Here is a 10,620-nt window from a genome sequence, read left to right as displayed (position 1 = left end):
TCTTTCCCTTTTGTTTAAAAAGGTGTCAGTCTTCAAGTAATTGTAAGCATCTCTTCTCAGTAAAAGCAGCAGATTGACTAATAACATTCATGAGAACTGTTCTAATCTCTGCAGATTAATTAAATGCCAAGTTTCATTGTGGGTTCTAGTGAATGGATATTTTTGACATTCGAAAACACAATTTTTCGTTCTTTGCATTTTCCCCTGGATACCCTGACTGTATGTGTTTTATGGTGGCATCTGTCTGAATGCATCTGGATGCCGTCTTGCAACCAGGGTGGACCATAAGGTGTGCAAGAGAAGTGAATTTCAACTAAATGTTGCAAAAGGCAGCAAGGTAAATAAACCCCCTTTTTTCTAAAAGGGAGCTACAGAGAGGTTTGTAGTGGACTTGAGTCCATTTCAAATAACTACAGATATGAATTCAATCCATATTTGTGTTTAAACTACATTATACATTGTGAACTGCTCTCATCTGTATTTAAAGTGATCTTGATCCCTCTTTGGCTAAGCTGAATTAATACCCTTTTTATGCCGCATGTCTGTCCACACTTGAGTTTTAACATGGTTTAACTAATTCCGTTGAACTTCTGTTCCAAAAGAACTCTTTCTGCGTATCCTTGTATACATTGTTTATTCCTTTGTCAGATTTTCTTGTTAAAATTATGCATGTATATAACCAAACGTGATTTCCACTTCTTGATCTTAAATGCTGATGGTTCTCAAACTGGAAGTGTATGTACCCTTTGGGTCTTTGTATGCCCTTATAAGCACACAGAGACCCTGCTTCTGCTCACTGGATTCCTGTGCATATTCACATACCTGCCGCTGTTTGCTCTCTGGCTCTGTTACCTAATGTGTAGTGTTAGGTAAAGTGGAGGGAGCAACCGCTGGATGAGTGAAGTGCCAAAATGAATTTGAAACATACACCGTGAATGTGCACCAAGAGTAGATGAATGAGTAAATACTGATGGGGTGAAGGGGTGGAAGAGAGGAATGGACTACCTGGAGAACGAGGGCATGGTGTAATAAGAGCTGGAAGTTGGCAGGAACTGATGATGAGTGATAGAGATGTAAACCCTGGATTTTACAAGTTGATTCTACGTAAATATTTTGAAAAGAGCTATAATACAGTGCCATGGCATGACCATATTGCTTTCTTCTGTGGACAAAATCAATGCCTATAGCAACTCTGAAATGTTTTGGTTTTTCACTTAACTATGCTTTTGTCTGCACTGAATCATTAATAAATTATTCTGAGCCTTTTTGAAGGCTTCGTTGTCCTTTGTTAATCCAGAACAGACATCTCCAAGTCCAACGGTTAACTCCCATGTGATATATAAACACAGTTTGCTTCAGCATATTACACTTGCGAAGAAACTTTTAAACTGTAGTGTAGAAGAGGCACTGGAGAATACGTTTTGATGCTACTTAGGAATCTGCGTAATGTCTCTGAATTGATGCAATTTTTCTGGCCTTTAAGGAATATCTCATGAGAAGCTTTCTGTCAAAAAATACTAACATACAAAACATTTTAAATATTTTCAGTTTAGCTTGCAGAGCTCTGTCAGAAAGTTATAATTACTCTTCCAGAGTTGCTGTTTGCAACTTAGTCTTTTTCAAAAGGCATATTTCACACAATGTTTAGTCCTTTGGGGATGAAGGACTGAATTTAACAAAAGAGTGACGCTTCAAGATTGGATTTCATGTTTAGTGAATATCTGAGATGATAAAATATTCTTTAAAATAGATATTAAATGAATCCTAATAAATTAAGAAAGCACACATCTATACTAAGCAAAACTAGAGAGTTTTTGAAGGCCTAGATAATAGCTAAACTTTTTTTAGCTTATGTCATATGAAAGCACTGAAGAAAACTGAGTAGCAAATGTTTCTTGTTCCGTGGTTAGAACTTATGTATCTTTATAGAATATTTAAGCCTTCCTGGCTTAAGCACAAGGAATACAACTGATAACCATCATTTGGTTTGATAAAAGAGACTATTTTCTGTTACAGGATTTTCTTCCTTTTTCGATAAATATGGATTTTTTTTTTTATTTATATGGGCTGGTGGGTATGCAAACAAACCAAATTATTTTTAGGGTTGAAAGAAATAAAGAAGAAAGCTTTATCAATAAACTCATAGCCTGAGTTTTATCCATTGCAGTCAAATAAGAGAAAGGTAGGTCCTAATCTTTCCTCTTGTCTGACAATATTACTGTTTCTTACACAGAAATATGATGGCCACCTTCCTATAGAAATAAAGGCTGTTCCTGAGGGCTCTGTAATTCCCAGAGGAAATGTTCTTTTCACAGTAGAAAACACAGATCCAGAGTGCTACTGGCTCACAAATTGGATTGAGGTCAGTTTGGGAAATTTAACATGTTTTTTTTCCTAAGTAAAAATTAATGCACTTAAATAAATGCTGAATCCTCATTGGTTTAAGGGGAATCTTTGGCAGCTTTCATTGTCTGCTTTAAGTAAGCCTAGATTCTCACACAGACCTTTTGCCTCTACCTGGCAAGAGATTGTAATAATTTTACAGGAAATTCACATTGGTACTTTCATCCACGAGGAAAGGAGGATGGAGGGAGTTGTGTCTTGGGAGTGATAACTCCTGAGATGGTCAATACCTGGCCTACCTTCTAAAGTATTACACAGGCTAATTACTTTAGCCCTAAAGCAAACTGTTGGAGGCATCAGTACTTTCTGAATGGGCAATGAAAATAAATAGACCTTTTTGTGCCTGATTAAATGCCAAGTGGGGATTTTTGAGTCCTAAGCAAACATACACCTAATAATGTGATGGGTTTTGTTTTAGACTATTCTTGTGCAGTCATGGTATCCAATCACAGTGGCTACAAACTCTAGAGAGCAGAAAAAGATTTTGGCCAAATATTTGCTAGAGACTTCTGGCAGCTTGGAAGGACTGGAATATAAACTGCATGACTTCGGCTACAGAGGAGTTTCTTCACAAGAGGTAATACTACTTGTCTAATAATTTGAGAAGTCTAATTGTTCTTAACCATAAAGGATTGTAGCATGTATCTGTTAACAGTTGTGTCCCTGTTCAGCAGTGAAATTGTGAATGCGTGGAGCTCTGTGTTTGGACTTACTGTCGAGGGGGGAGATCTGGAGTGAGGGGTGGGTATGTGTCTGAACCCTGAGCATCAGGCTGGGAGAGCTTTTTCCTATATGGAAGCTGTCTTTGCCCTGTAGGTACACGAAGAGGGTATTGGCGAAACAGGAACTGAGTCAGAGTTTTGCTATTCGCACTAGTGCCAGGCGATGACTGGATTTAGGCTTCTTTTTTTGGCGTGGCAACTGAAAGTTGCTTCTTTTTCAGACTGCAGGAATAGGAGCTTCAGCTCATTTGGTAAACTTCAAAGGAACAGACACTGTAGCAGGAATTGCGTTAATTAAAAAGTACTATGGTACAAAAGATCCAGTTCCAGGATATTCTGTTCCAGCTGCTGAACACAGGTAAGATACTGGGCTATTAAAACCTTTTTAAAAATAGCTTAACAAAATATATTTTTTTCTTATCCATCTTTGAAATATTAAACTGTGTCACTTAGATCATACAGCATTAGCCATGACTGATCCAGCTGTTGAGGCTGAAGTTCAATACTGGTGCTTCTGTATGTTCTAGGGGCACAACAGTGGCACGGTTGCTCTTAACTATAAATGTGTTTTAAATGTTTTTAACAGCTTTCTTATGAGAGTCTAAGTAAATTTGGATGATTCTTTTTAGAATAGACTTGAAGGCTTACAGGTTAAAGTAGTTATTGAGGAATCACATTATGAACTTGTAGATTTAGTTTTAAACATAAAATCATAAAATGAAAAAACATGTAAGTTGCAATTTTGGACTCTCCCAGATCATGTTCTCCCTCCAGAAGAGGCAGTTGCTCTAAAGCTTCCCATCAGCGTAACTAATTCAGCCAATGGTAAATCCTTGATTTCTCACTAAGAATTGGGAATGAGTTTTTGAGAGTAAGGAACTGATCTCAAACAGACATTTGAGATGAAGAGCTCTCATTTTTCATATCCAAGTCCTGTACAAGGTCAGGAGTGAATGCAGATCCTTGGATTTCCCTTGTATGTCTGCATACTGAAATGAGCAGAATATAAAGGAAGGAACAGTTGGGTTGTTTTCTTATTGAGTAAAAAACCTGGTGCTTTTAAATAGTGACTGTTTTCACTTAGGATTGCAAGACAGATGATTGAAAGGCTTACATGAATAGCCCTCAGAAGGTAGTGATCATCTTTAAAGGAACACTGCTTCATATAACTTTCTGGACCATTGCTGTAGTGCTGCTCTGGAAACTCCTGCTTGATTAGTAGAACTGACAAACTTTGTCTGTGTCATGGTTTAATACCAGCCAGCAACTAAGCACCACACAGCTGTGTAACCAGCCTGTATAAGCACTCTTCAGCAGTAACTAAGACATCCCTGTGTTATCAACAGTGTTTCCAGCACAAATCCAAAACATAGCCCCATACTACCTACTATAAAGAAAACTAACTCTACCCCAGTCAAAACTAGCACCTTTTCCATCCCTTATTCCATACCCTTTATGTCATCCTCCAGCCCCACACTATCCAATACATCCTAATTAACCACCACCCTCTTCCCATCCTTTGATACAATACACAGATACCATTCCCTTAGTCTATGGACCACCCCTGTGAAATGTCTGTAAAATGTCCATAAACATCCACAAATGTCCATTGAGTTAATTTAGTCCATGGCTTTGGGCTCCATCTGTTATGGTGGTCGCTTAGGACAGGAGGGGTGGGGTGTTGTGTGGAATTACTGGGCACCAAAGCCAGCTCAGGTCGGGTCACTGCTGCACTTGCACTGCTTCTTTTGAGGCTTGACCTCCGTTGGTTCGGGTGGTTCCTGCTATAGTAATTTCTGTATCATGCAACTCAAATTCTGGGTTACAACAATTTGAAGGTAGTTCCATTACAATCTCCATCCCTGCTCCCTTTGGACCAGACCATAGGGTTTAATATTGCGCCACACACCCTGAGGTGCTCCAGCATGACCTCATGCCCAGGCCCTGGTGCTTCAGAGTGTACCTGCTGCAGCATGGACTTATCCTTGGGCCACAGTCCCTCCAGAGGTATACCTGCTGCGGCACAGGCATAACCACGGGCACAGATGCTTTGAGATGTACCTGCTCTGGTGTGGACTTGACCATGGCCACAGGGACTTTGGGGTGTCCTGCTCCTGTGTGGGATATGTGGACTCGTCCCCTGTCACAGCCCCTTCGACCGCAGTTCCAGCCTGTCCAGTGCAGCAGCACAGGGACAGCAGCGATGCCCTGGCCATCTGCCAGCCCAGGCACATGGCCGTGGCTGTTATAAAGCGTTCCCAGGCACAGCAGGGTAAGGTGATCAGCAGCACAGCGAGCAGCGAAAGGAAAAACCAGCCACTGAGCACTAGATTCTAATATACAGCAAGGCAAGCAAGCCCCGTGGCAAGCACAGGAGCCTGCTGATTAATAGCTAAACAGCAATAACAGCTATAAATTTGATCTAGCACATTCCAATTAAATATGTTATCGCAAAACCTTCAAGCCCCATGTTGGGCACCAAAAAGGAACTGTTGTGGTTTAATCCTGGCCAGCAACTCGGCCCCACTCAGCTGCTTGCTCACTCTCCCCCTGCTGGGATGGGGGAGAGAATTGGAAGAGTAAAATTGAGAAAACTCATGGGCTGAGATAGACAGTTTAATAGGAAAAGCAAAAGCCGCACACACAAGCAAAGCAAGGAATTTATTCCCTGCTTCCCATGGGCAGGCAGGGGTTCAGCCATCTCCAGGAAAGCAGGGATCCGTCACGTGTAACAGTGACTTGGGAAGACAAACGCCATTACTCCCAACGTCCCCCTTCTTCCCCCAGCTTTATGTGCTGAGCACGATGTCGTATGGTCTGGGATACCCCTTTGGTCAGTTGGGGTCAGCTGTCCCAGCTGTGCTCCCTCCCAGCTCCTTGTGCCCCCCCAGCTTCCATGCTGGTGGGGTGGGGTGAGGAGCAGAAGAGGCCTTGACTTTGTGTCAGCCCTGCTCAGCAGTAACTAAAACATCCCTGTGTTATCAACAGTGTTTCCAGCACAAATCCAAAACATAGCCCCATACTAGCTACTGATAAGAAAATAAACTCTATCCCAGCCCAAACCAGCACAGTCTGAAATGTTTTCTCTCGGCTTAATACTACAGGTAAATCAAAAAATGATGGCCCAAGCAACTATAAGATTCTTTGGAATGAAGGCAAACACATGGAGTCAGAGCAAGTGTCTTTTGCACAGCATATTGAAGTGGTGGTGAGAGAGCAAACAGCTTGAACGGCCCTTGTTAAAGTTTGCATTGCCAAATGCAGACTGCAGTCACCCTTTCCAAGCTGATACATAAAAAGGGTCTTGTGCACGAGAACCAAATTTTTCCAGAGTTGTTTTACTGTTCCGCAACCTGCAGTGTGAGGTTGTGTTGTGAGCTTGGTGCTTGCTTCTGGCACTGGGGTTGTTCCTCAGGCTGCCCCAACCTCTTTGAGACAAATCTTGTTCGTCTCTTCACTACTGTGATCTGGGGCTTGTTGGCACAGTAGTTAATGCTAGCATTTTATGGTAAAAATTCACTGCCCACTAGCTCTTAATGCACACCTATGCTTTACATGAGCGCATTTTTAGGTGTTCATCCGCAAGTTACTGAAGTATGTTATGGTCTGATGGCCACGTAGAGAACAGCTACTGCTGATCAGCTGGCATTCAGTAACTTACTGCCTCTGAGCACCTCTGTTTTATGTGCTTGCCTGTACCCTTGTACCAAGGGTAATGCCCTGAGGTTCTTCTAGAAGAACGTTTATATGAGTGAGCATAATGGTTTTAAATCACTACTAAAAAAGAAAATAAACTGTGTTTTCTTCTAACATTTTTCTAACATAACACTGCTAGTTCTCTACTTCCCATTCTGAAGTTGCCAGAGCAGATGTCCTGTTCTTGCATCTGTAGTTCCTAACTGTCTGAATTTCAGATTTAAGAGAGAGACTCTTTCACAAATGTGGTAAAAAAAAAAAAAAAATTACATTTACATATGAAAGTTTCATGTGTCAAGTGTTTGTCTGAATTGCTGAAGATAAATCCAGGGAGCTGTTTATTTAGTATATAGTATATTTACTATCTGTGCAACACAGAGCTGATAAGCACATAGTTTATGCTGTCTTGTAATCATATTGTCTATTGTATCTTGAACTGTTGCTGATAGGAAATACAGAATGTGTGATTTAACATATAAATGCTGCTCTAATATGGATTTTTCAATTAATTTCACAGTACCATAACAGCTTGGGGGAAAGATCATGAAAAAGATGCTTTTGAACACATAGTGACACAGTTTTCTTCAGTGCCTGTATCTGTGGTTAGTGACAGCTATGACATTTACAATGCTTGTGAAAAAATATGGGGTGACGACTTAAGGCATATAATTGAAGCCCGAAGTCCAGAGGCACCGCTTATTATTAGACCGGATTCTGGGAATCCCCTTGACACTGTTTTAAAGGTAATTCTTTCTTGAAGTCACTTGTGTACAAGATTGGGAAGGGCATTTGTTTGGTTTGTAATGACTGGCTAACAAACATAGGAAACACAGTGCTCTAACCTGGTAGTATACAGCTGATGCTGGATAACACGGACCTATGAAAAATGTAAGCATTTACCTCATCTCAGTATAGATATGGAAACATTTTTGCAGTCTGAATAGTTTAATCTTTTTCATCAAATCCATTCTTGAAGCTTTTACTTTTACCAGTTTTGCTGGTCTAATGATGCTGGAATGATTCTATAAAGAGAAATTTTCATCACTTAACAAATAAAATGGGAAACAACTTGAGTATTAATAAATGCCAGGCCGATAAGACTTCTTACCACCAAGTTTAGGTATCTTAGCATCCTGTATTAATGTAGTTCAGTGTTTTATGCTACAGGTTTAGTACTCTCCTCCCTTTTGTAAGATGTGCATTTAAGTCAGTGGCACATGTTGAAAAATGCTTCTTGCCTCGTAGCTCTTTGGAGAGCATAGTGATTCTTGTGGTTCTATAATAAAAGCTGTTGATACCTCTGAATTTGAGTGGCTGTCAGCACTGTTTTAATAAGGAAATAGGGGAGATTTTAGTTATGTTGGTACTCTTATCAAATTAAATTCATACAGCTTTAACACCTTTTTTTTTTTTTCCTTTGGGACAAGTGACATATCACAAATCGGAACTTTGAATAATCTTTATCAGAGCTGATAAGAAAAACTCCTAACTGAAGTGTCTAATTTTATTACTGGTGGCTAACAAAGTTGCAGAAAACTGAAAGCCTCATCCACCATCTTAAGCGAGGTCAAAAGAAGAGCAGAATCTTCAGTTGACACATTTAATCGCAAAAACTCACAGCACCCAAAGAGAAGGGAGGGAAGCATGGTTCTGATTAGCTCTGAAGTACAAGTTCCTAAAGGCCGTGTGGTCTGTGACTGCTTCCATCTAATGGCTTCCACCACAGTGGCTGGCGTGCTTTTTGTCCGTGTACCTATGTTGGGTAGACCTGGAGCAGGATATGTGGGTATATTTAGGGATATTTTTTTTTTGAGAGAGAGCGTGACTCAAATGTGAAAATTATGTTTCTTTATTGGAATGGCAGGTTTTTATTTTTATTTTGAACTGTCTCCCTTCTCTTTTCAATAGGTCTTGGAGATCTTGGGGAAGAAGTTTCCCATTACAGAGAACTCAAAAGGCTACAAGTTGTTACCACCATATCTCAGAGTTATTCAAGGGGATGGTGTGGATATCAACACATTGCAAGAGGTAGGAGATCCTCTTCATGTGTCAGGGTGACACTGGCAATGCTGATATTTAATCTGGGCTCTGTTATGCCTAGTCAGATGTTGCAGCAGAGACTGCTGACCCTACCCTGCCCTTCATTCCAGACACTGGCTGCAATATCCTAATGCGTAAAACAAATTCATTAAAAACTCCCCAGGGAATTATTAAGATGCATAAAAAAGCTAAAAAGCATTTCCTAATCCTGCTGTTGTAACCCTTCTCCTCCCACTGTCTCTCCTTTTGTTTGCTTTCATCCTGCTTGTCAAGTCTAATTCAGATCAAAATTTGGCAGGGTTTGGTCCTTCCATTGATACCGAAGGCGCACGGCATGATTGCTGTGCTACAGAAATAGTAGTATTTAACTCGTTTGGCTCATTCATCATGTACTGTCTGAAGTGTGCTTGCACTCAAACATTGATGGTGTAGTTTTGAAGGAGACTTTTCAAAAACAAGGGTAAGGGAGGTGAGTTCATTGATTGGGCAACTAATGGAATAAGGATTGTTGAAAGCCCAGAAAATATGTATAATGGATTAGACTGTAGTTTGAGTAAAAAGTGTAATTTCACCAAGACAAAAATTCATTATTTAGTAGATGTTGCATGCTTTAAACTAATTATAAATTCACCACTATTGACTAGATGAACATACTAGGTAATAGAACGTGGTTACAAAGGTACAGACTGCAGTAACTACAGATAACAAGGGGCTTGTAAAAGGAGGAGGACTTGACTTTATCAGGTTTGTCCTGGATCATTCATCTTCAGCTGTATTAGAGTTAAACAGAAATAAGCTGGATAAATTTCAGATTAATTTTACTTGATTTTATTGATGCTTGTTTTAGCTTTCCAGCTTGACGCATCCTTAGATTCTTCTTAACAAAGATGACTTTTGCTGGTCTTGGAGAGACATCAGGCTTGTTTTTTAGTTAGTATAAAACTGTCTGGTTATCTAGCACAGACCCATAATGTGAACCTCAGGAACAGAACTCAAATTTGTCACTCACATCCTCAGTGAGGAGTTAATGTTGAGATTGTTACCTGATATGCCAACTGTTAGTGCAGTCACGCGCTACAGTTTTGTTCCTCTTCCAACAGCCTTTAAAGCAAATTTTATTTTACTTTTTTTTGCCCCATATGGCTTTTTGAGAATATACAACTGTGCTAATGTGTTTAACGGAACACAAGCACCGAGAAGTTAATAGCTGGAAAGAAAGTCTTACCATTAGATACTAAGGGAAGAGACTCTTTTTTTCTTTAGATAAACTTTTGCTTCTCTCGACAACTGTTTAACTGGACTGTCTTAGGCAAAGTATGTTGTGGTTGAGATTTTCATGAGTGGTGGCAGGAAAGAAACTGGACTATTAATTCGTTCTTGTAAGGAACAAAAAGGTTGCTTTCTGTAAGTTATACTGGACAAAATTCAAGGATGCTCATACAGCATCGATTGTAATCAAACTTAAAACTAGTATTTAAAATCTTTACATTAGAGGGAAAAAAATACACTGCTCTCCTAGTTCTAAATAGAGCAGGAAAATAATTCCAGCAGCTAATGGGAGAGAAGAGGCAGAAGGAGCAGTTCTCTGTTGAGTTGATCTGCCTGTTTACATATTTTCCTCATCGAACTGTAACTGATTGAGGCACAGTCTACCTGCGATATGTAGTAGAAGAGAGCTGAAGGTCCGGGTCCACAAGGCGTCCATCTCTTCCTTGCTCTCCCACCATGCTGCACACCCCATGTCAGCTTTGGTCACTGA

The 10,620-nt window shown here is 40.1% G+C and overlaps 1 protein-coding gene across 1 annotated transcript in view; it reads left to right on the top strand.

Annotated features, from left to right (window-relative positions):
- Positions 1-10,620, top strand: part of NAMPT (nicotinamide phosphoribosyltransferase) — a 21,067-nt gene that overhangs the window by 2,653 nt on the left and 7,794 nt on the right. Inside the window, exons 4-8 of the mRNA XM_009636073.2 lie at positions 2,234-2,362; positions 2,822-2,980; positions 3,347-3,483; positions 7,339-7,564; positions 8,730-8,849. Coding sequence (XP_009634368.1) covers positions 2,234-2,362; positions 2,822-2,980; positions 3,347-3,483; positions 7,339-7,564; positions 8,730-8,849 — 771 coding nt within the window. The remainder of the gene's footprint in view (positions 1-2,233; positions 2,363-2,821; positions 2,981-3,346; positions 3,484-7,338; positions 7,565-8,729; positions 8,850-10,620) is intronic.

Source organism: Egretta garzetta, unplaced genomic scaffold (genome assembly GCF_000687185.1).
Source record: "Egretta garzetta isolate BGI_Z169 unplaced genomic scaffold, ASM68718v1 scaffold33, whole genome shotgun sequence".
In the NCBI taxonomy this organism is placed as follows: Eukaryota; Metazoa; Chordata; class Aves; order Pelecaniformes; family Ardeidae; genus Egretta; species Egretta garzetta.
This window is presented reverse-complemented; position numbering and strand designations above follow the sequence as displayed.